Source organism: Schizophyllum commune (genome assembly GCF_000143185.2).
Source record: "Schizophyllum commune H4-8 unplaced genomic scaffold SCHCOscaffold_4, whole genome shotgun sequence".
Lineage (NCBI taxonomy): Eukaryota > Fungi > Basidiomycota > Agaricomycetes > Agaricales > Schizophyllaceae > Schizophyllum > Schizophyllum commune.
In genome coordinates, this window is record NW_026089541.1 from 600,182 (window position 1) to 620,562 (window position 20,381).

Consider the following 20,381-nt stretch of genomic DNA (forward strand, 5'->3'; position numbering starts at 1 on the left):
AAACAAGTCAAAATTGGGGCCAGGAGAGGAGAAAAATGCGTTCGCTTCGATATATATGCACTATGATTGTGGTTCTGGTCAAGAAGGGAAAGTGTGACAAGGTTTCGTGACGACGAACAGCCGGATGATCCACGTGATGTGGACCTACAGTTGGCCGGCATTTGCCGTTGTTGAACTGCGTGGACGCTGAAGCGGACCTTGCCTGATGCAGCTCAACTACAGCCTCCATTGCAGTAGAGAGCAAAGCAGTAGGTACAATAGTAGATATAGTGCCTCGTGATGGCGGAATCTGTAGGAACAGGGTTCGATAGTACACTGGCACCCAGACGTAAGATCTGAGCGCCGAAAACTACATAGTGGCTGAAAGAAGGTGCTACAGTTGGTTCGTGGGTAAGTAAGGACAGTGGATGGAGGTCAATGTGGGATACAATGTTAGTGTGGTGGTCGTGATCATGAAAAAGTCATAAATGCGGAACAAGTCCTGAGAAAAGACGTCTCGAGGGAAGTCGTGTGCTAGTCCATGTCCATCGACTCGTCGTCGTACTCGATTTCGATCGGGATATCAGACTCGTCCCCGGAGTCGACGTCGAATTCAACGACAGAGACCAGGTCGTCGTCGGTCGGTTCGAGCTTGACGGGACGTAGACTGGAAGAAGGCATCTCCTGCCAGTGGTACTTGGGAGGAGGCTCCTCCCCTTGGACGGTGCCCTCGTCGTCAGTCGCCATCGCATCGTCGGTGGGACGAGGATGACTTGGCGAAGGGCACTGCGGCGCGTCTACCGCCGGGGTTGACGAGCGCGAGGTGGCTGACCCCCTGCGCGATGCGACTGGGGCTGCGAGCGACTCGGTTGACGGCGTACGGGACGCGACAGACGACTTGCGGGATGGTCCGCCAGATGAAGCGTCGTCGACGGATGAGTCTACTGAGGACCCGCGGTCGCTCGAGGAAGCGCACGTTGAGGTCTTGCGTAAGCCGGCAGAGATTGCATTGTTCGCAGCGCGCGCTCGCGCCCCCGCCATGCTCGACGGGCGGTAGAGCTGCTGCGTCTTGCGCTTGATCTGCCCGTGGATGCCACGCATGTGCTTGCGAACCGCGTCGACGCGCGAGAAGGTGTGGTGGCAGATCTGGCAGGTGTACGGTCTAGCGTTGGTGCTATCAGAGAGTGGAAGGGTCAGCGATCAGCGGCAGTCCGTACAGCATGAAGAGGGATACGAGATCGGGAAAAGGACTCACTGCATCGAGAAGAAATGCTCCTTCGCGCCATGCTTTGTTGAGTAGAGCTTGCCGCACCCCTCCGCCCCGCAGCGCCAGGACCTGTTCACCAATGATTGGTCAGCGACCTACTTCATGACTGGGGACCAAGGAAAATGGCATGACAACTCACAGATCCTTCTTGTTCTCATACTTCATATGCACCATGGCATGTCGGGTCCAGTCCCTCTTGCACCGGCTAAACTTGAGGCCGCAATCGGGGTAGGTGCACACGCCATTGACGAATGCGAGCTTAGTACCGTCTCCGAGGTCCACTGTGTTATCGTCATTGCATCTGAGGGTCGCTTTGGGCGGGATGAGCGAGCCGGGTGGGAGGAGCTCCTCGGTCAGGCGCTCCTCGGGCTTGTCGAAGCCCAAGGGGGAGTCTTGAACGGACGTGTCGTCGGGCGGGACGGAGGACTTGGTATCTGGCAGTGGAGGGTTATTCGACGGTTCGGATTTGACTGGGGTCATGACGGAGGCGGGCGGAAGATTGTGGAACGCAATGTTGACAAAGGTGAGGTCGTTGCGGACGGTAGGCGGCGGGTTGGCCCGCGCCTTTGGCGGCTCCGACTTGACTGGGGCGGACGCCTGGGCGAGACCCTCGTACCAAACCGAGAACGGCTTAAGTAGTGAGGGGGCACTGGGCCGCGGGACGCGCCACGGCTGGGGACCGCGTAAGCTTGGAAACACGGGATCGTCGTCGGTCTTGAACGAGAACTCGGGAGGCTCGCGAGGCAGTCGAGAACGGTTGAGGAGTTCGCGAGGAATACTTAGGGACGGGCGAGAGTGTCTGGCAGACGGTCGAGGAGGATGGAGAGGCACTTGAGGAGGTGCAGTGGGTTGTATAGACGGATGAGCTGGGACATGTATAGGCAGCGCAGGAGGCCCGACGTTCCAGATGACCGGCGGTGGAGTGACGGGCGGCCGTGCAGGCATCGCAAGTGGTGCTGGCGGCGCCGGAGGTTGCTCTGGCTGCCCGGAGGGTTGCGCGGGCCTCAAAGAAGGTTGTACTGGCTCCGTGGGAGGTCGTACATTCTGCACAAAAGGTTGCGCAGACCTCGCAGGCGGCTCGACTGGCTCCGCGGCAGGTTCGGTACGCTGGGCGCTGGGTGGCGGAGAGGGACTCTTGGGGTTCAGCAGCGAGCGCGAAGATCCTGGCTTCGGGAACAGCGACGGGACGGAAAGGTCCATGAGAGGCGGCTCGACGGCTGGTTGCTCGTTGGACGGTGATTTGGCAGGTGGCAACTGCATAGGCGGGAGCCCAAGCGGAGGCTTCAACTCGGCAGACGGTAGCTGGACGGGCGGTAACTCGAACACACGCTGCTTGTGCTCGACGGACGGCCTGGGTGGGTCGAGAGGTCGTTGCTTGGGCTCGAGTTTCGGCAGTTCAAGAGGACGCGGCTTAAGGTCGACGGACGGTGCTGCCAGCGGACACGGCTTCGACCCAACCGACGGTGCTTCGAGAGGACGAGGCTTGACCGGAGGCTGAACCTGAAGAGCACGACACTTGGGCTCGGCTTTCTTCTTCACCACCCCCGCCGGCTCCATGACAGCACTAGGACGGTGCTGGCACCGACTTTCGTGCCTATTGAGCGTAGCTCTGTCCAAGCAGACGAACTTGCATTTCGCGTGCCTGCAGGCCCAGCGAGTCTCGTGCGTGCTGGGAAGTATTCGCGTTAGTAGGCGGACATTACAGACACACACAGCCAACGAAGTGACTGACTGCATCGAGTTGATATGCGTCTGGGCGCCGACCTTCTGCGCGAAGGTGCCCATGCACACCGGACATCTCCACGAGCTGCGAAGCACGGTCAGTAACGTACCATTCATGCTTCGTGATCTCGAGTCAGAAAGAAGAAAGAGCTCACTTGTCGGGAGTCATGTGGCTCGGCATATGGTTCCGGGCGTGCTGCTGCAGGTTGCGCTGCCCTTTAACAAGTTCGTGGCAAATGCCACATTCGTTGTTGCGGACGACGAGGAAGCCGTTCTCGGCGAGGTCGTACACCTCGACCTTCGGCACGCCGCGGAGCTCCTGCTTGAGCTCTGGAGGCCACTGGTCGTACGCTATGGGGCGGAAGGGTTTCTGGCGCGCGCAAAATGTCGTTAGCACCCCGGCGCTTATTTGCCACAGCTTTCTGGCGCTGCGACTTCGAAGTCATAAAACGGACTCACAGGTGGGATGATAGCGGCGAATAGGGTGGCATTGTCGGACATGGTGTTTGTGAGCGGAGAGATAGAGGATGCGATGATGGGTGTTTAGGACAGAGAGGCGCCCGTCGGGGCGGTGTCTGCTATATCGTGCGGCGATGCTATTGTGCCCTATTTAGGAAGGAGGGTCACAGCGCTTATTGTGCATTGACCGCCGGGCGGTCTGATTTGTGTCTTTGGAGCGTCCCGCGGGGTGATTGGGATATAAGATGGGTGAAGGGAGGTATGTAGATGATAGAAGTGCCTGTGGTAGGTTCTGCGTGGTGGTTTGGGACAAGAGACGGTCGATGGATGTGACCGCCCGTCACAGCACAATGCCTCGGAAGATGCCGAATGTCAAAAGCGCTGTCGGTGGCAGTGCTTGTGGCAACAGGGAGTAAATCGACGGCTTGAAAAGCAAGGTATAGACACTACACTGGCATATATTACGAAGCAAGGTTCGAGATACACGGAGAGGGGGGCTGCTGGCACAAACGAGACTACTGCAGGGCAGACATAATTGTTACCGTAACATGCATACACTTGAAGACCAACCCCCAACGCTCAACATTCAGCTCCCTCCCTCCGCCACACCCATCGTCGCTTTCCTGACGCCGAGCTGGCGGTGCTCGACTCCGTCCCACATTCTGACACGGAGCCACACATCTGCGGATGCGGCCCTTGCTCAGGTCGCCCAGGAGGTAGGTTGGCCTGCGTGGAGAGCCCGCCTTGCGCATTCGTGTGCACACGCGTAGAGGTGATGATCGTGGTAGGCGGTGGGGCGGACGTGCCAGATGAGCCTGTTGCCCCGGAAAGTATGCTATTGGGTAGTGTTGCCGTACTGGACGCCGAGGCGCTGAGAGTCGAAGGCAGAACCTCTGATCCCGGGCCAAAGGGGTTGCTCCAGATCGTCCGAGGCGGTGTAGCTTCGATCGCAGGGCTCTGCGTGGACGCGAGGCCCTCGTATCCAGCGCGGGTGATGTCCTTTGTGGCGGTGGAGGCTGGATAGGCCACGTCAATATCGAAGGACGTACGTGATGATGAACTTGAGAGCTATACATACTGATTAGGATGGCGAGCAGCCCGCCACGAGCGAGCATTGTCAATCAATCCGGCTGAGGGGAGAGTAAACGACGGGAGAAAAGAAAGGAGTTGGCGTCCGAAGTGTTCGCCTGGACTGTTAAAGCGCAGTATAAATATACGTCGGGTGGGAGGATGACTTCAGTGAAGGATTTGGATGAAGCGCGGGCGCTCTGGGGACCGAGCACAAACTTTGCAAAGTAATAAGCCAAAAGCCAAAAAGCAGGACAGGATGGGTGTCCCAAGGCTAGAAGATAGCAAACACGAGAAGAGAAGCTGTGCTGAGAAGGGTGCATGCATGAAGAAGTCTTCGGCAGTCCATGGTCCGGCAAAGTTGAGGGAAGTATGATCGGCCAGTGGTTCAGACGAGCAGGAGATGTGAGGACCTATATTAGAGGATGATATACGACCAAGGGCATACAGAAGGAGTGTCATGGTGCTGCGCTGGCTGATGTTGCAGATGCAGCAACCTGTGAGCCGGTGGACGCAAAGGGGGACGGGATCTCGATGTCGCCGATGCGCAAGCGCGTATACGGCTGCTTGTGCGTGATCGTCTTGCGGTAGCCCTTTCTCCGCTTCTTCTTGAAGATGCTCTCCATCTTGCCCTTCGTGTGCTCGACGACGGTCGCCTGGACCTGGACCTTCGTGGTCGGGATGGTCGGCTTGCCGCGGATGGTGAAGTCGCGCGAGCCGAGCTCGTGGATGTGATCGAGCAGGACGACGTCGCCAACCTTGACGTCGGGCATGCGCGGAATGGTGAGGAGGTCGCGCGGGGCGAGAATGTGCTTCCTGCCGCCGAGTGTCGCGATGATGTACTGGTTTGGCTGGGCGCGTATGAGGTCGAGGGCGGCGGACGACGTCCGGGGCGCCGCGCGAGCCGCTGCGAGAACATGAGGTCCTGAGACAGCGTCTATGTTTCTGCCGCCACGCACCTTGGAGGAGTGCCGCCATCGCCGGAAACCGTAGCAATCGACCTGCAGGAGAGGACGTGCGCGGTGTCACGGACGCGTGTGACTGGGCGTCATGTGCACGTGACGGAGCTGAGTTTTAAATCAAAGCCGGGCACTTTCGGACCTCGTCGTCAGATTTAACCTTGCTTCCTACCGTCGCTCATTGCAGCCCCCCATGCACCGCATCGCCCTCAGAAACACCACCCGGGCCCGTGTCCTCGCCGCCGCTGGCAAGGTGCGTCGCCCAGCGCGCGCGTTCTGCGGCTTTTCCGGGCGTTTTCTGACCAGTTTTCGTCTATATAGGCCGCTCCGGCTTCGCGCAACTACGCGACCGCGAAGTCTGGTTAGTCGCTCCCCAGCTCTCGCGCCATACACCTGCTTACTATCGCTCTCCCTTCTCGCTACGCGTGTCGTCTACAGCTGCTTCTGAGGTCTCCTCCATTCTCGAGTCGCGGATAGCAGGTACTTCTGTCGGCGGAAATGTTGAGGAAACCGGTCGCGTCCTCAGTGAGTTGCGCGCTTCGTGCAACTATTTCACCAGCTGACGATACGCGTAGGCGTCGGTGACGGTATCTCCCGTGTCTGGGGCTTGAAAAACGTGCAGGGTACGCGCGCCTTTCCCACGTTCCCTCCGCACCCGTCACTCACCCAAACCCAGCCGAGGAGATGGTGGAGTTCTCCTCTGGCATCCGCGGCATGTGCCTCAACTTGGACGCTGACCACGTCGGTGTCTCCATCTTCGGTTCCGACCGTCTCATCAAGGAGGGCGACACCGTCAAGCGTACTGGCCAGATCGTCGACGTTCCCGTCGGCCCGAAGCTGCTCGGCCGCGTCGTCGACGCCCTCGGCAACCCCGTGGACGGCAAGGGCCCCATTGAGGCCGCGGAGCGCCGCCGTGCCTCCGTCAAGGCCCCGGGCATTCTGCCCCGTCGCTCTGTCAACCAGCCCATGATGACCGGTATCAAGCCCATCGACGCCATGGTGCCCATTGGTCGTGGCCAGCGTGAGCTGATCATCGGTGACCGTCAGACCGGCAAGACCGCCGTCGCCATCGACACCATTCTCAACCAGAAGCGGTGGAACGACGGCAAGGACGAGTCGCAGAAGCTCTACTGTGTCTATGTCGCTGTTGGCCAGAAGCGCTCGACCGTCGCCCAGCTCGTCAAGACCCTTGAGGAGAACGACGCGATGAAGTACACCATCATCGTCGCCGCCACGGCCTCCGAGGCTGCGCCTCTCCAGTACCTTGCTCCCTTTTCTGGCTGTGCCATGGGCGAGTGGTTCCGTGACAATGGCAAGCACGGTGCGTCGACTATGTCATACTTCCCGGTCATGTCGCTCATACTTCCTCAGCTCTCATCATCTACGACGACTTGTCCAAGCAGGCCGTCGCTTACCGCCAGATGTCCCTGCTCCTCCGTCGTCCCCCCGGTCGTGAGGCTTACCCCGGTGACGTCTTCTACCTCCACTCTCGTCTCCTCGAGCGTGCAGCGAAGATGAACGACAAGTTCGGTGGCGGTTCGCTCACTGCCCTCCCCATCATTGAGACCCAGGGTGGTGATGTGTCCGCGTACATCCCGACCAATGTGGGCTGATCCCGATACTTCCCGAATGTCGCTTTACTGACGGCGCTCGTAGGTCATTTCCATCACTGACGGCCAGATCTTCTTGGAGGCTGAGCTCTTCTTCCGTGGTGTCCGCCCGGCTATCAACGTCGGTCTCTCTGTGTCTCGTGTCGGCTCTGCGGCCCAGACGTGCGTACCGTCATGCCCATGTGAAGGGGATGGTTATGCTAACATGCCTGCTATAGCAAGATCATGAAGAAGTTTGCCGGTTCGCTCAAGCTGTACCTCGCCCAGTACCGTGAGGTCGCGGCGTTCGCGCAGTTCGGCTCTGACCTCGACGCGTCGACGCGCTTCCTGCTCTCGCGTGGTGCGCGCTTGACGGAGCTCCTCAAGCAGGGCCAGTACCAGCCGCTGCCGACGGAGATCCAGGTGCCCATCATCTACGCGGGTGTCAACGGTCTGGTGAGTACTGTTTCCTTCTCCCTTGCCCTATACCATGGGGTATATGCGTCGCGAAATCATGCTTACCCACTGCACAGCTCGACTCCATCCCTGTCGACCAGATCACGAAGTGGGAGGGCGAGTTCCGCCAGCACCTGACGTCGACGCAGGGCCCGCTCCTTGAGGAGATTGCGACTGGCCAGATCACGCCGGAGCTGGAGGGCAAGATCAAGAAGGTCGTCGAGGACCACGTCTCGTCGTTCACCTCGGCATGAGCGGGTCGTCGCTCGGTCGTGCTGGCGAGGACCGTTGGCGGGTAGCGGGGGCTTCGTTGGTCGTGGATCAGGCGCGTTCGGTGGAGCGGTCGTGTATGGTGGACTGTTGACTGCTGTATCGACTGGCGAGCGTATAGACCTGTTGACGTTCGGTAGACTCTTCTGTTGACGTTTCCCCTGCGCGCCTCGGCTGGCGGGTCTCTATCGGGGCTGCTTTTACATACACTTCTTGCGCCGGCGGCTTTTGGCTACTCGTTACAAAAATGAAGAATGGCTGCATGGAATGAGATTCTTCTTTTCTTTCGTTTGCGGTTGGGCTCGAGTGAAGGGTAGTAAGGCAAGGTAAGAGGAGGGTCAGTAACCTGGCGGTAGGCAAAGGGAGGCAAGCGTGAGAGTGGAAGCCTGGTCTCGTTAGTGGAAGCCTGTCACCTTCGGTGTGTTCCCAACTTGGGCTTGTCGATAGACCGGCCACGATGCTAGACTTGGCGCATGGGACTGGTCGTGAAACGAGTGTGTTGTTATCAATAGGCTACTGTATGAGCGGCGTAAGGCGCGTGAGGTGTGGCTAAGATACAAGGCAGAGAGCAATCCGACGGGAGAGTGTGTATACATACGTGTATTAGGGAGTGTAGAGGAATCAGAGGATTATAGAATGCAGGTGGGGAATTATAAGGTGCAAGTAGGGAATCATAAGGTGCAAGTACGCATTAGTAGGTGAGTAAGTAGACGAGCGACCAGCGCCCGAGTTGGATCGAGTCGTGATGTTTCGTAGATGGTGAGATGGAAATGAGCGTGGAAGGAATAAAGTCCGTAAAATAGATGTGCGGACGGGAAGGCTAGTCGTCGGCGTACTCAAGGTCGTCGGCGTAGTCGAGGTCGTCGGCGTGGTCAAGGTCGTCGGTGTGGTCGGGGTCGTCCTCGAGCCTGGCGGAACGGCGGTCATCCTCATCGAACGGCTCTAACACCTCTTCGGACTGCTGAACCACCGTGAGATACTTCAGCTCGAACTCGACATCCGACGCGTATTCGCCCTCTGCCAAGTCCTCGTGACCCTCGCTCGAGAGCAGTTGGTCCTCCTCATCGTCCTCCGTGTCGAGATTGTCGTCGTCAGCCTCGCGGCGTCCAGCAGGGTCTTGGACTGGCTCGTCGTCGAGGTGTTCGTTCTCCCCGTGAACACCAGTGGCTTCATTGCAGGTAGCTTCAGAGGCTTCGGCCTCCTGCATAACGGCCAGAGAATGGTATGACGAGCGCTTGGACGTGCTCTCGAGAGGTGTGATGGGCGGCGGGGTGGCCCACGACTCGAGCGAGACGACGGACGACTCGCGCGTGGTAGACAATTGCAAGCCGCGATTGACGGCGGACCGTTCGTACGATGTTGGCCAGCCTATGGTAGGTGGCGGCGACCGGCGTGTGGTAGACGATGACACGCGCGCGGCAGCTGGCGCGGCGCGAGGTGGGGCGCCTTGCCGCGGCTGGACTTGAGCACACTCCCTGGAGCTATCTGCGGTAGGCGCCTGCTGGGGGTGTTCGGTGGCTTCAGGAAGCGGCGTCCAGCCCGGCAGCGGCGATATGGGGCGTGCACGAGATGGCGCCACGCACGGCTGCGGATCGACCGGCGTCCCGCCCGCTTTCATAGGCATCCTGCGCGTGCTGGACGTCTTGCGCAGTTTCTCTGGCGCATGCGCGCCTGAGACTGACCTATCGCGCTTGCGCGTAGCAATCGCCGGCGTCTTTGAAGCAGAGGCGCATACTGAGGCAGAAGTACTCCCCGCCGCATCCTCGCCTCCGTGCGTTTTTCTCTCGTGAGATCGTAGATCGTCAGCGGACTTGAACCGTTCACCGCAAGCTTGGCACGCGTACAACTTGTCGGGGTGGCTGAATGTGAAGGCAGAGATGATCGTCAGCTCGTCCTGTGGACCACGAGTACAAGAGATGTGTACTGACTGTTTATTGAGGTAGTGATTCCGCACCTGGTCTCTCCTGCTCTTGGCCTTGGTAGTGCACCCTGCAAATCCGCACCGCCAACCCCTATCGCGGCGTCAGCTGATTGTTGAAGACGCATCCGGAAAGCTCGCTCACATTATCTCCTGCTTTTCCTTCGTCATATGGTTTGCGAAGCAGTGCATCACCCATTGTATGTGTCCGTGCGCGCACCTCTTGCCGCAGACCTCGTCATTCTCCGCTTCAAGAGTGCAAAGGCAATCGACGTGGCGGGCGAGCACGCCATCTCCACAATCGATCGGCTCGCCTGGCCTGATCCGAACTGCAGGCTCAAGCAGCCAGTTGGCAGGGAGGTGATCCTCGACGGGGCGTTGCAACGTCCCTGCGGAGTTTGCTGGGTCTGGAGGCGCAATGGCGGGTGGGTTGGCCTTGGGCGGGTTCGATTGATTGGCCGGTTTCGAAATGGCGGGAATGGGCATATAGGACGAATGCGTCGTGGGCTGGATACGATACACGCTGGGACGATGCGCCGCTTTGTCGCTATTTTTGCCCGTCGGCGCAGTTGAGGGGAGGGGAGAGGGTTGCGGAGCGGCCGCGCCGGATATGGCGAGCGTTGAAGGAAGGTTTGGCGCGTGCGACATAGACCGAGAGGATACAGGGAGAGACGTCGCGCCAGGCGTCTTGTCCGAAACAGACTGAGCAGCGACCGTTCCCTCCTCTTCTGGTTTGATCGTCGTTGGCGATGCGGAAGTTGCAGCCAACGTATGCTCAAATCCGTGCAGCAGTGCTTGTACCTGGTTTTTGCTGACGACGCTGCAGTGCGGAAGCAGACACAAGTATTCATGCTCGTCCGTGCTTCACAAGATGTGCATCAGCAAGAGCATCTGCAGTGGATTGAATTGATGGAGCAACTCACTGGTTGGCGTTGATGTGGTTCTTCAAACTTTGCATGTATATGTAGGTCTTGTCACAAATTGGGCACTGCAGTCGCTCCCTTGTTGTGGTTAGTGCCATACTCAACAATCATGCCGCATACTATATAAGTCGAGACGGACTTACAACTCTCGTTGCATCGTTGCTGTCATATGCTGTCGCGCGTGTTGCTGTGAGTCTCTCACCGGTCTGGCGCCGAGACATCCAGGGTGACCACAGATACCATTACGAAGAACCAGCGTGCCGTTCTCACCGAGATTGAAGACCTCTAACACCAGGTCAGAGTCCTCCGGCGCCAGCCTCGCTTCTCTCCTGAGATCTTCGGGCCATTCCTTGTACGGAGTCTCGGGAATGGGGAGGAATGTCTGGAGCCAGAAGTGTCAGAAAAAACTAAGCTGCATTCATGAAATGGGGCACCTTCGTGATGAGTTTCTCGAGCGGGTCGGTCATAGCAGTAGTGCGTGTGGGGGGAAGGAAAATGGGTGCTAGAGAAAGAAGAAAAGACGGTCGTGGGGGATGCTGAGGAGCGCCCATAATGCTCCTGATATATACCTGTCTGATGCCTTTGTGCCAAGATGGGAAGTATGACCAGCTGGTCACCATGCCAGTGAGGTGCCCTCAGACTGCGTGGGGACCCGCCGGCGCGTGCCTCGGCTAGTCTTGCATGGTTCTGCAGCTGCACGTACCATGCATGGTTGAGAGCCTTCCAGAGGTTGAATCGTCTGACACAGGGGGATATCTTCCAGGATGCATGTCTACGGCGCTGCCTGATGATGGTTCGGGACAACACGCCGCGAATAATGTGACCAATGAACAGTCACCGTCACAGTAGTCCGGTGGATGCCGAAAGTCAACTACGAACACTTGCAGGCGCCGGCCTGAATGTCCCTGAAGCTTGTACCTTGAGGTCTTTGGCCAGAAACTTCGCCGTGTAGCATTCAGCATGAATAGATACCGAACGAGATAGGATAACAGTACAATTATATCGATTGATGCCTCCAATATCACTGTCCACTGAGACTATCGAACACAATCACCCCTCTCGAATACGCCTTCGGCATCTTCGTCCTCACCAGGTTCTCCACCTGCTCCGCCGGCATCCAATCCCTCCTCGCCACACCCGTCGAATCCCGCCTCTCCACCGCCGTCAAGAACCGAACCGTTTCCAACGACGCGCTCGCCACCGACTGCAGCGCTTCGTCCAGGATCTCGTACTCCTCCGTTGGAAATTCGAGGAGGTTGAGCGGCATGGCGAGCCCGGGCCACATCGACGATGCGGTGCGCACGGTGAGGTAGGTGTGGATGACGACCTGGCGGAGCGCCGTGTGGTGCGGGGCGCCGGAGAAGATGTAAGAGAGCCAGGGGATAGGCCGCGTGGAGGTGTAGGCGGCGCTGTCGATGCTGATGGAGACAAGGAGGCTCTCAAGGACAGGGTAGTCACGCAGACGGAAGCACACCTGCTCGAGGTCGTACTTCATGGCTGTTGGACTTGTCAGTGTGTCGCCTCTTACATCAGCTGGTCGAGCTCACCTCCTGACGATAGTACGAGCTCAAGCTCGCGCAGTGAGTGCGAGACTGGGCCAATCATCGTTACTACCGGCGCCGAATACCGGTCGATGTGCAGCTTCATGACCTCCACCATCGAGATATCGAACGGCGGCGCCTCCGTGATGGTGAAGTCCTCAATCGCCTGGAACTCGTGGCTGAGGTTTTGCAGCAAGATACTCTTCACCTTGCACTGATACAGCGGCATTCCCTCCAGCTCTTCTGGGAAGCCGAACAGCAGCGTCGGCTCGCGCTTCCCCGGTATCGCGCGCCACACCACGTCGTGCAGGCTCTGGCACACGCGTAAGAGCGCCATCGGGAACGTCGCGACGCTGAGCTCGAGCGCGGTGAGCGTCTCCAATGCGAGCAGCGCGACGAGCCCGCGCCTGAACGGCGGCGGGACGTCTGGCCACTCGACCATCGCGTACTCCTTGTCGTTGCAGACGAAGAACTCGACGGAGAGCGTCTGGACGTGCGTGCACGCGTGCATAATCGCGGGTACGTTGCGCTCGAGGCAGAGGAGGCCGCCGCCGGCGAGGTAGAGCTCTTCGACGTACGTGCCGAGGATGGGGGACGATTCGAGGGCCTCGCGCAGTCGGCGGCAGGGGATCAGCTCCCAGTCTTGAGAGCCCTTCTTGAGGCGGCGAGGGCGGCTGCGCGAGAGGTGGATGCGGCGGAAGAGGCGGCGCTGGCTGGGCGCGCGGAGGGTACGGCAGGTGAGAGCGAGTGCTTTGAGCGTATCATGATCCAATCGTGCGTCGACGACGTCGAGTACGTCGTATAACAGCTCGAAGGGAAGGATGGGCGCGTAGTCTGCCTGCCGCTTGCCCTTGAGAGTAAGGGATCCACTCAACGTCCCCCTGACGTCGCCGAGTCCGATCTCCATTGAGGTGGGGAGTGCGTTCCCATGCATATCGCTCATCGAGCACGCCTGAACCTCGACCATTTCTGTGTGTCGCGTCGCGAGGTGGAGGGGGGAAGCAAGCGTGAATACATGCCCCAGCGCGATCCGGGTTTATATCAGACACACGAGCTCCGATACAGGGTGAAGGGGATAGGCTTGGTGTGCGTGAGAGGGATCCATCTGCGCCGTCGCCCTAGATCCTTCGCCGCCGCTGCTGATTGGGCGTGCGCTCACATTCCCTCCCCCGATCGTGCTTCGCCTTGAGGTTTCCCTCCAGGGATCAGCGGCGCGGGGCGCGATTGCCCTTGTCCACAGCCCGTATACGGAAAGTCTCAGGCGGGTCATGCGCGCCCCCGCCCCGCGTCATATCAGCGCTGATCAAATCAGGAACAGACATACACGGCCATGGTCAAGCAGCAGTTCGAGCGTAAGGACCTGTCGGGGTCGAGCAGAAGACGGTGTTGGTCGAGGAGAAGGACGTCTGCGCAATCTGACGCGCGAAGGTGCGATGGCGGGATGTCGGCAGGATGGAAGGTTTCCGCGGGAAGCAGAAGGTAGGCCGTTCTCCCACGGTGAGATCTCCTGAAGCGCAAGCCAAGGGTGTTTAGCGCTACCCTGGTCTGGTCGATATATCAGCCCCGATTTCCTTTCAGTTGTCCCTCGTTTCATCATATAGTCGATGTCCCGGCTCGCTATCCATGATCCCACTGCGAAAGTCTAGCATTTAGTCGCTGCCCTGCCATGAGGGCAGGACGAGTCCATACGAAGGCCGACGTGATTGACCACAGATCGTCCACTTGAACATATTTCAGGGATACTTCGCGAGCGAAGGAGGCAAGAGCGGACCGGCACTTGCCGGAAGCTGCTCGTCGTTGCACGTGAGCATGCGTCACAGTCACGCCGTTGCTTTCTTCCTCTCTCCATTGAGTCCATTCAGCAGCCGCAGGTCTTCAAGGTGTCGAGAATGCCAAGAGGATTAATCAGTGCTTTCAGGATGGAGGACATGTCTTCTCGCATTTAGAAAACGCTACTGGCGCTGTCACACTTCATTTGTCACGCATATCCCATGCTCCTGTCAATGCTAGCAGACGCCTCTCAAAGACGAACGATATCTCCTGCCATTGAGAGAACAGCTCCTATGAGTCTTTCAGCCCCGCGCCGGCGCGTCCATGCACCATGTCTCGTCGACATGGTGACGGCGCCTTACCATTTCGGGCACAAAGGCATTGCGCAGGTATATAGTAGAAGATTGCAGGTGGCTCTTACTCCCATTACAGAACGCTTTACTCTGACCCTCTGCACTGCGACCGGTCAATCTTGCTCGCCCTCGCTCTTTCAATACTATGGCCAAGAAGAACGCAAACTCCGAGCAACGCATCAAAAAGGATCCACGCAAGCGCACGGTAGACATCCCAGGACTCCCTCAGGACTATGCCATTGAGCCCGAGCGGACGCTAGAGGCCATTCCGGGCGCTAACAAAACGTTCACGGTGGACTGTGGGCATGGTAATGTGGCTAAGTTCGTGGACGGCCGCTGCATCTTCGAAGGCAGGGGTGGAGAGGTCTGCAAGAAGAAGACATCATTCGACCGCAAAGGTGACTGGATAAGGCACTGTGGGAAGCATTTGGCGAAGGAACTCACTGGAGGAGGAGAAGTACGCGAAATTCACGTACCCCAGTAGCGAAATCCCTACTCGGCGCTTTTTGAGAGAAATAAGATCACCATCTCATCGTGAAATGTCTCGAATTGACGAGTGACTAACTTCCACTACAAGCAGTCTCACATGTAGTCGACGTTGTATCACGGATGGTACGACCAGGCCCTCACGAGCTTGGACGGTTCGTAGAGTCCGTCGATGTGATCGCTGGGTAGATCCTCTGCCTCGTGTCGTGCTCCCTCGCCGACTGCTGCATGACGCTGTAGCAGGCGCGGTGACGCGCGTGAGCCTTCTCGGTACCGTGAAGTCGCCCTTGCCTCCCTTCGAGACATAGTTTCAGAGACCATGGCATCCCGCCTCGCATAGACCTAGCTCGTCACGTACCCGTCGTCCATCGGCGCCGGCTCGCCCTCGTCGCAGTCGCGCAAGCGCAAAACGGGCGGGCGCCCGAGATGCGCCGCGATTTGCTTGTCCCATGCCTAGACGCATCAGAGCGTGCGCCGGCAAACCTCATCCTCGACGGGCATGAACGCGTCCTAGCGCGCGGCGGAGCGGTGCAGCCCGACGTCAATGCGGGCGGGGCATGCGCGGGTCGAGGTGAGATATAGCGGGGCCCGAAAAGCGTAGTTGGTGCAGGGGAAGGCGGTGGCGAGCCCCGCTCTGCAAGTCCCATGCGACTTGGCCCATCGTTCATCCGTGCATGTGCGCAGGCGCATCGGGCGTACGTAGGTGTTCATCGACGTCGAGCGCTTGTTGTGAACACGACAACGTTCCATCGCCTTAGTAGCGGGGAGCGGAAAATGGCAGAATGGGGAAAGCGGGCGGCACACGGGTCGGCGAGAACGTGCTGCGCGATGACGGACACGCAGACGGCGGAGATGGGGCAGAAGAGCGAGTCGCAGAGGCTGACGCGTGCGCGTCGGCCGCTTCCTCATGAGAGGCGCCGGTTTGCAGTGCAGCGGCGCAAGCCCATGCATCATCTCCTGCTGCTGCACCGTCTGGCAGTCGCGAGGGAGGATCTCGTCTTTGGCATTTCGTGCTCTTCTTTGGGGCGTCACAGACGGAGGGCCGGGCGTGGCGCGAGCCACCGCTCTGTGGGAAGCCACGTATGGCAACAGCGGGTGCGCAGTTGGGGTCGCCGAAAGCAATGCGCGCGGTACGCGCGTGCAGATCGACGGTGACGGAGGCTGCCCATTCCGTCGCTTTAAGCTCAGGAGCTTGTCAAGAACCCGGCCGTCACGAGCGAACTGTTGAATAGCGCGAGCGGCGCTTCAATGACGGGTCTCGACGGCGATCTCGCGCAGCTCCGTGGCGAAGTCGACCTTCTCCGCGATAGCTGGTCTCTCGAGAATGACCCAGCGCCGGTCATCCTTCACGCGGCCGATAAGGCAGTCGATTTGATCTACGTCGATGATCTCGAGAGATGGGGCGGGGCAAGTTGAGTCGTAGTACCAGACCTTGTCGTCGTCAGACTCGACATGGTGACACAGGACTTGGGCCAGAACGTGTGTCGTTGGCATATCGCCGGAGGTGTGTGGGAAGTTCACTGGTAAGTTGAGCTCGAAGAACTTTAGCACCTGCCCAAAGTATACTCGACGCTCGAACTCCGGCTCACGAGCTGGCTGCTCGCGAAACTTGTCAATATCCAGGGTATACTGCAATCCCTTCGTGAGCACGAGCACCAGGAGATGAAAAACGGCATGACACGCACCCGTGCATAGGTTGCGTCCCGACTATAAGCCGAGCTGTCGTTGTTGGGCACCAGACTGGATGCGTGAATAAGGTCGCCATCAATTATCTTGAGCTTAGTCCAATGCTTCAGCTGCGTCGGCACGAAGTGAAGCATGTGCTTGCGCTGCGATTCGTATATAGTTGCAAGGTGGGACGCGATCTTGTTGCGAAGATCATTCGAGATAGGAAGGGTCGACGATGGGCGTACAAGAGCAATGTCTGGGTCTGTTGGGAAATGATTGATAGGCTGATAGCATTGAACCAACAGATGCACGTACACGAAGGATACTTCTGTCCGTTGATTTCCATCTCCTTGCCGTCGGAGAGGTCCAACTCCTCGGATAGCCCATAGATCAGCTTGATTTGATTGAGCTGAGCGACATCGCGGACTCGGTGGGAGAGGCTGATATACGGGTGCTTCCGATTCTTGACCGCGCGACCAAGTACACCACAGAAGCGCTCCATGGGAAAGGCCCAGTAGCACCATACGGGGCCAGCGTTCCGGATGTCGTCTGCGACGTGGAGGAGAGCGTGTACGGGTAACGTGCATACTGGAAGGCGCCCCGAACACTGCTGGTAGTATAGCCTGCACGTGTAATAAGTAGAACGAAAGCATCAGCCAGAGCAAAAAACACTTACTCCTCGTACTCCTTCACCCATGCCGCAAATCCGTGCTCAATGGCGAGGATGTCTTCGTCACTCAACTCGAGCTGCAAGCATAAGTTGACTAGAGAGACGAGGTTGACGAAATGATGGTAGTATTCCTTCTTCGAGAAGTGGCGGTGGAGAAGAGCCGGCCCAAGCAACGTCGCGAAGAGGATCCAGGTCTCGGCAATGAACTGGTAGCGCTGCGTGGCAATGTTGGGGATGCGTGCCCCAAAGACGGCAGGGATTGTACGAGACGATGCCGCACACGCCTCGCCCAATGCCTCCAGTGCCGAGCCCGAGAAGACGTAGTCAGCGCGGCCGCCGTGGATGTCTTTATATGTTCCTGTCCATAGAGAGACGAGGGCAGGAATGATGTTCTCGAGAAGGTGCATGAAGTCGTGTGGAAATGACGCAGGAAACGAGATGCTGGACAGGGTCGAGAGAATTGAGACACCGTTGATACCGAAGCGCTTCGCGCGCGCGTTTCCCTCGGCTGCAGACACGGTGGGGTCGGACACCTGGAGTGCCTGCTGCATCATCGTATCGTGGGTGCGAAGGGGGAGATTGAGCGGGTCGAGTGGCGCGGGGGGACGATGAAGGGGTGTGTACAATGTTTTGCCGCCTGGTGCGTGGACTCCTCGGATACGACAAGCGCGGCACGGTGACTGGCCGTTGTGGCCCTTCATCTTCATGAGCATCGCAACGGCTGGCATGTCCCCGAAGAGGATAACCAGGTACGCATGGAGAGCGAACATGCGCTGGTTCTTCCTGTCGATTGCAGGGACCCCTCGCTTCAATTGGATGAGCTCGTCCACGAGCGGAACGAGATACGAGTCGATATCCTTTGGCTTGTTTGGGCCCGGAATTACACCGAGGCAGATGATGTTCTCGAGGCGGAATCGGATGGTGGGGGGCAGATTGTAATTGAACACGATGAGAGGCCAGCAAGTCTGCTTGCGGCGCTTGAAGGGGGCAAAGCCGTCAGTTGAGATGCCGAGCGCGATGTCCGTGCCGTACTGAAAGAACTTGTGCGGCAGCTCCTCACCACCAATGGTGACGTGGTGACGGCACAGATCCTTGTAGAGCTTCGAGTCGAAGACATCAGCAGTGCGTCCTGCGCGTGTCTTGTAATCGTGGCGATACCGCATCCTGTCTGCCAGGTCATCATTGAGAAACATGTTGGATAGGCGAGGAGCGAGGGGTAGATAGTTGAAGGTGTTGCGAGGGCGCCTGGAGCTGCCAGAATAGCGGCTCGCGTGGCAGAACGGACACTGCTCGAGCGCCGTGTATGGCCCCGTGAAGCAGCAGCATGAGTTGACGCAGCAATCGAAGCGGGACGGCGAGAGACCGGATAGGAAGGCCATACGGGTCTGGAGTCGATTGTGTGTGAGAAGGTCTTTGAGGGAAGGGAATGCACGGCGCAATTTCGTGTAGTTCTGCGCGCTCAGGTCAGCTTCAACCTTGTAGTTGAACGCGCGGATGTTCTCCATGTCATCAGCTGACATACAATGCCCTAGACGAAGGATCTCAGTATAAGGAGTCACTCCTGAGCATAGTCGACGTACCATGCTTCGTCCTGTCTACTTCGAACTCCTCGCGCAGGATATCGATCTTGGATAGACCACGCAGCCAGGGCGCTATATCGTCCTCTCCGAGCTCAAATCCAGCCTCTTCCTCATCCGACTCTTCTCCCCAGAAGCCGAAGGCGTCTGCTGAGTCGGAGCCTGCATCGGAGCTACAATCTGAGCCCCGACTGCTCGTACTACCGATGGTCTCGCATCGAACGCGAGTACGCCAGACACCAGCTCTCTCGCCCATGTCTGCAGCTCCTTCGAGAAAGGGACCGGACGAGCCAACACCCACATCAGGCTGAGAGATGCCTGGAAAGGGGACCTCTGAGGGATTCGCCATCTCCGTGTCGGGCGTAGCTTCTGCTGAAAAGGTAAAAAAAACTGGATGCGGGACACAAAACTGTGAAGGCCACATTGCGTTGCTTCTCACTAGTTTGTGAGGGCCTTTCCACAAACTTGGGGCTGGAACTTGTTGTAGTCCCTCACTAGCTTTGGCTCAGAACCTGGATGAAGGGCCTGATAGTAGATTCTGTCATTAGTGGCTTTCCCCAATAAGATTATGGGTGCTACTAGATGCTTTCCTCAGTAATATTAGCCATACAACTAGATGTTTTCCATCAGTAAGATTAGCAGAGAAACTAGATTCACTCTTCAGTAAAATTAGTGGTATAACTAGATGCCACCCAAGTCCTATACCAGGACAAACAGATAGATTTCTCAGTAAATATTGCAGTAGTCTTAATTAGATTCAACTTCCACGCTCAGTAATAGCGGCGTCAGAACTAGTTACTTTGATACCAGGCTTATTCACACAAATAAAGCACAGCAACTAGTTGCAAAATGGCCAATTGGGATTCTCTAAATACGAACTGTACAGTAAAATAGCTACTAGAATTAGATCTATGGTGACAGTTAAAAGAGTGTTAGAACTGGATGTGTATTACCAACCAGATGCACCGTATGTCTAGCGCGGTGCCAGTCACAAAAACAGTAGAGTCAAGAGTCGTCAGTAACGTAGCAGGCAAGGCATCAGAGGTCATAAAGAGCGTAAGGGCTATAGATGAGAGGAACAGTCTAGAGCGCTGGCTTCTTGCGTCGAGAAGAATGAAGTCCTCGTACGATAGGGTCTGTGGAGGTGGTAGCTTTGGTTGTTGCAGTACGAACACGAGAGCTCTGCCTTGCCTCACTAGGTGGTCTCTCTGAACGCTGCCGCTTTGCTGCGGGCTGAGATGTAGAGGGAGAGCTGACGCCGGTAGCCTCCTCAGGCTGTCCAGATGCCTTTCGTTTCTTTCTAAGCCAATGTGAGTCGATAGTTGTGGAGCGACTGTTCAAAGACATACCTTGTGCTCTTCGCATCACCCAGTAGATGACTGAAGACAGCAGCAACGTCATTCACCGCAGCGTGCCACTTCAGCAAGTCCTCCTTCCCCTGCGTCGACCGTCTCCACCACAGCAGAAGAAGAAGCACCAGTACAAGCCCGTCAGGCCCCGTCCTGTTGCGCAACGACTCGATAGATGGCGGAAGGGGTCCAGGTTGGAATGTGCTCGTCTCTGGATCCCAGCTTCGGTCGCTAGGGTTGATATTACGCCAGTATGCGGAGAAGAATGTTGGGTAAGAGGATGGATCAATGGCGTCCTGAGCGTCGGTCCAACTGCGAGCCCCCTTCATCCACTTGCCTAGGGCGGGAGGCGCACGC

General features: G+C 57.9%; 14 protein-coding genes across 14 annotated transcripts; 3 read left to right on the forward strand and 11 right to left on the reverse strand.

The window, feature by feature from the left end:
* Positions 1-207: 207 nt before the first annotated feature.
* Positions 208-3,776, reverse strand: SCHCODRAFT_02686265 (uncharacterized protein). Its single transcript, XM_003033085.2, has 6 exons — positions 3,428-3,776; positions 3,124-3,338; positions 2,979-3,053; positions 1,386-2,915; positions 1,235-1,315; positions 208-1,153 (listed from the first exon to the last, which is right to left on the reverse strand). Exons 1-6 carry the CDS (start codon positions 3,467-3,469, stop codon positions 514-516), a joined length of 2,583 nt encoding a protein of 860 aa, XP_003033131.1. The 5' UTR covers positions 3,470-3,776; the 3' UTR covers positions 208-513.
* Positions 3,777-3,828: 52 nt separating this feature from the next.
* On the reverse strand, positions 3,829-4,958 carry SCHCODRAFT_02617611 (uncharacterized protein). Its single transcript, XM_003033086.3, has 2 exons — positions 4,506-4,958; positions 3,829-4,443 (listed from the first exon to the last, which is right to left on the reverse strand). Exons 1-2 carry the CDS (start codon positions 4,540-4,542, stop codon positions 4,007-4,009), a joined length of 474 nt encoding a protein of 157 aa, XP_003033132.1. The 5' UTR covers positions 4,543-4,958; the 3' UTR covers positions 3,829-4,006.
* SCHCODRAFT_02617613 (uncharacterized protein) lies at positions 4,519-4,819 on the reverse strand (the record flags this gene model as incomplete). The annotated part of the gene is made up of 1 exon (XM_050344823.1): positions 4,519-4,819. A coding segment is annotated over one exon (271 nt), but the record flags the coding sequence as incomplete, so codon positions are not given.
* Positions 4,891-5,510, reverse strand: SCHCODRAFT_02617614 (uncharacterized protein). Its single transcript, XM_003033087.2, has 2 exons — positions 5,455-5,510; positions 4,891-5,402 (listed from the first exon to the last, which is right to left on the reverse strand). The coding sequence occupies exons 1-2, from the start codon at positions 5,471-5,473 to the stop codon at positions 4,954-4,956; spliced, it is 468 nt and encodes a 155-aa protein (XP_003033133.1). The 5' UTR covers positions 5,474-5,510; the 3' UTR covers positions 4,891-4,953.
* An 89-nt stretch (positions 5,511-5,599) lies between these two features.
* On the forward strand, positions 5,600-8,042 carry SCHCODRAFT_02617616 (ATP synthase F1, alpha subunit). The gene is made up of 9 exons (XM_050344824.1): positions 5,600-5,707; positions 5,776-5,815; positions 5,893-5,979; positions 6,030-6,077; positions 6,131-6,775; positions 6,826-7,058; positions 7,111-7,226; positions 7,283-7,499; positions 7,577-8,042. Exons 1-9 carry the CDS (start codon positions 5,648-5,650, stop codon positions 7,751-7,753), a joined length of 1,623 nt encoding a protein of 540 aa, XP_050200925.1. The 5' UTR covers positions 5,600-5,647; the 3' UTR covers positions 7,754-8,042.
* A 199-nt stretch (positions 8,043-8,241) lies between these two features.
* On the reverse strand, positions 8,242-10,817 carry SCHCODRAFT_02617618 (uncharacterized protein). The gene is made up of 5 exons (XM_003033088.2): positions 10,754-10,817; positions 10,611-10,688; positions 9,833-10,549; positions 9,698-9,781; positions 8,242-9,628 (listed from the first exon to the last, which is right to left on the reverse strand). Exons 1-5 carry the CDS (start codon positions 10,765-10,767, stop codon positions 8,590-8,592), a joined length of 1,932 nt encoding a protein of 643 aa, XP_003033134.2. The 5' UTR covers positions 10,768-10,817; the 3' UTR covers positions 8,242-8,589.
* On the reverse strand, positions 10,758-11,408 carry SCHCODRAFT_02617622 (uncharacterized protein). Its single transcript, XM_050344825.1, has 3 exons — positions 11,045-11,408; positions 10,881-10,992; positions 10,758-10,816 (listed from the first exon to the last, which is right to left on the reverse strand). The coding sequence occupies exons 1-3, from the start codon at positions 11,159-11,161 to the stop codon at positions 10,809-10,811; spliced, it is 237 nt and encodes a 78-aa protein (XP_050200926.1). The 5' UTR covers positions 11,162-11,408; the 3' UTR covers positions 10,758-10,808.
* Positions 11,409-11,631: 223 nt separating this feature from the next.
* SCHCODRAFT_02665179 (uncharacterized protein) lies at positions 11,632-13,058 on the reverse strand (the record flags this gene model as incomplete). Its single annotated transcript, XM_003033090.2, has 2 exons — positions 11,632-12,107; positions 12,158-13,058. 2 exons carry the CDS (start codon positions 13,056-13,058, stop codon positions 11,632-11,634), a joined length of 1,377 nt encoding a protein of 458 aa, XP_003033136.1.
* Positions 13,059-14,362: 1,304 nt separating this feature from the next.
* Positions 14,363-14,758, forward strand: SCHCODRAFT_02534842 (uncharacterized protein; the record flags this gene model as incomplete). Its single annotated transcript, XM_003032476.2, has 1 exon — positions 14,363-14,758. Exon 1 carries the CDS (start codon positions 14,420-14,422, stop codon positions 14,756-14,758), a length of 339 nt encoding a protein of 112 aa, XP_003032522.1. The 5' UTR covers positions 14,363-14,419.
* A 164-nt stretch (positions 14,759-14,922) lies between these two features.
* SCHCODRAFT_02726587 (uncharacterized protein) lies at positions 14,923-16,103 on the forward strand. Its single transcript, XM_050347104.1, has one exon. The coding sequence runs from the start codon at positions 15,406-15,408 to the stop codon at positions 15,913-15,915; it is 510 nt and encodes a 169-aa protein (XP_050200927.1). The 5' UTR covers positions 14,923-15,405; the 3' UTR covers positions 15,916-16,103.
* Positions 15,977-16,580, reverse strand: SCHCODRAFT_02726591 (uncharacterized protein; the record flags this gene model as incomplete). Its single annotated transcript, XM_050347105.1, has 2 exons — positions 15,977-16,389; positions 16,446-16,580. 2 exons carry the CDS (start codon positions 16,578-16,580, stop codon positions 16,006-16,008), a joined length of 519 nt encoding a protein of 172 aa, XP_050200928.1. The 3' UTR covers positions 15,977-16,005.
* A 215-nt stretch (positions 16,581-16,795) lies between these two features.
* Positions 16,796-16,993, reverse strand: SCHCODRAFT_02469892 (uncharacterized protein; the record flags this gene model as incomplete). Its single annotated transcript, XM_050342683.1, has 1 exon — positions 16,796-16,993. A coding segment is annotated over one exon (198 nt), but the record flags the coding sequence as incomplete, so codon positions are not given.
* Positions 16,994-17,100: 107 nt separating this feature from the next.
* On the reverse strand, positions 17,101-17,868 carry SCHCODRAFT_02494293 (uncharacterized protein; the record flags this gene model as incomplete). The annotated part of the gene is made up of 1 exon (XM_050342998.1): positions 17,101-17,868. The coding sequence occupies one exon, from the start codon at positions 17,866-17,868 to the stop codon at positions 17,101-17,103; it is 768 nt and encodes a 255-aa protein (XP_050200930.1).
* Positions 17,869-18,054: 186 nt separating this feature from the next.
* SCHCODRAFT_02726603 (uncharacterized protein) lies at positions 18,055-18,618 on the reverse strand (the record flags this gene model as incomplete). Its single annotated transcript, XM_050347106.1, has 1 exon — positions 18,055-18,618. A coding segment is annotated over one exon (564 nt), but the record flags the coding sequence as incomplete, so codon positions are not given.
* Positions 18,619-20,381: the final 1,763 nt, after the last annotated feature.

What these genes read in the sequence shown, in the direction of transcription:
- SCHCODRAFT_02617616 (XM_050344824.1), top strand. Translation starts at nt 5,648, where the DNA reads ATGCACCGCATCGCCCTCAGAAACACCACCCGGGCCCGTGTCCTCGCC. An exon ending in GGAAACCGGTCGCGTCCTCA is followed by an intron (nt 5,980 to 6,029) that starts GTGAGTTGCGCG and finishes CGATACGCGTAG; the next exon opens with GCGTCGGTGACGGTATCTCC. An exon ending in GGGCTTGAAAAACGTGCAGG is followed by an intron (nt 6,078 to 6,130) that starts GTACGCGCGCCT and finishes ACCCAAACCCAG; the next exon opens with CCGAGGAGATGGTGGAGTTC.
- SCHCODRAFT_02617618 (XM_003033088.2), bottom strand. An exon ending in AAGGAAAAGCAGGAGATAAT is followed by an intron (nt 9,782 to 9,832) that starts GTGAGCGAGCTT and finishes ACGCCGCGATAG; the next exon opens with GGGTTGGCGGTGCGGATTTG. An exon ending in AATCACTACCTCAATAAACA is followed by an intron (nt 9,629 to 9,697) that starts GTCAGTACACAT and finishes CTTCACATTCAG; the next exon opens with CCACCCCGACAAGTTGTACG.
- SCHCODRAFT_02726587 (XM_050347104.1), top strand. Translation starts at nt 15,406, where the DNA reads ATGCGACTTGGCCCATCGTTCATCCGTGCATGTGCGCAGGCGCATCGG.
- SCHCODRAFT_02617622 (XM_050344825.1), bottom strand. Translation starts at nt 11,161, where the DNA reads ATGGGCGCTCCTCAGCATCCCCCACGACCGTCTTTTCTTCTTTCTCTA. An exon ending in TCGAGAAACTCATCACGAAG is followed by an intron (nt 10,993 to 11,044) that starts GTGCCCCATTTC and finishes TTCTGGCTCCAG; the next exon opens with ACATTCCTCCCCATTCCCGA.
- SCHCODRAFT_02617611 (XM_003033086.3), bottom strand. Translation starts at nt 4,542, where the DNA reads ATGCTCGCTCGTGGCGGGCTGCTCGCCATCCTAATCA. An exon ending in GCTGCTCGCCATCCTAATCA is followed by an intron (nt 4,444 to 4,505) that starts GTATGTATAGCT and finishes TGGCCTATCCAG; the next exon opens with CCTCCACCGCCACAAAGGAC.
- SCHCODRAFT_02686265 (XM_003033085.2), bottom strand. Translation starts at nt 3,469, where the DNA reads ATGTCCGACAATGCCACCCTATTCGCCGCTATCATCCCACCT. An exon ending in AGCCACATGACTCCCGACAA is followed by an intron (nt 3,054 to 3,123) that starts GTGAGCTCTTTC and finishes CGTGCTTCGCAG; the next exon opens with CTCGTGGAGATGTCCGGTGT. An exon ending in GAGCATTTCTTCTCGATGCA is followed by an intron (nt 1,154 to 1,234) that starts GTGAGTCCTTTT and finishes ACTCTCTGATAG; the next exon opens with CACCAACGCTAGACCGTACA.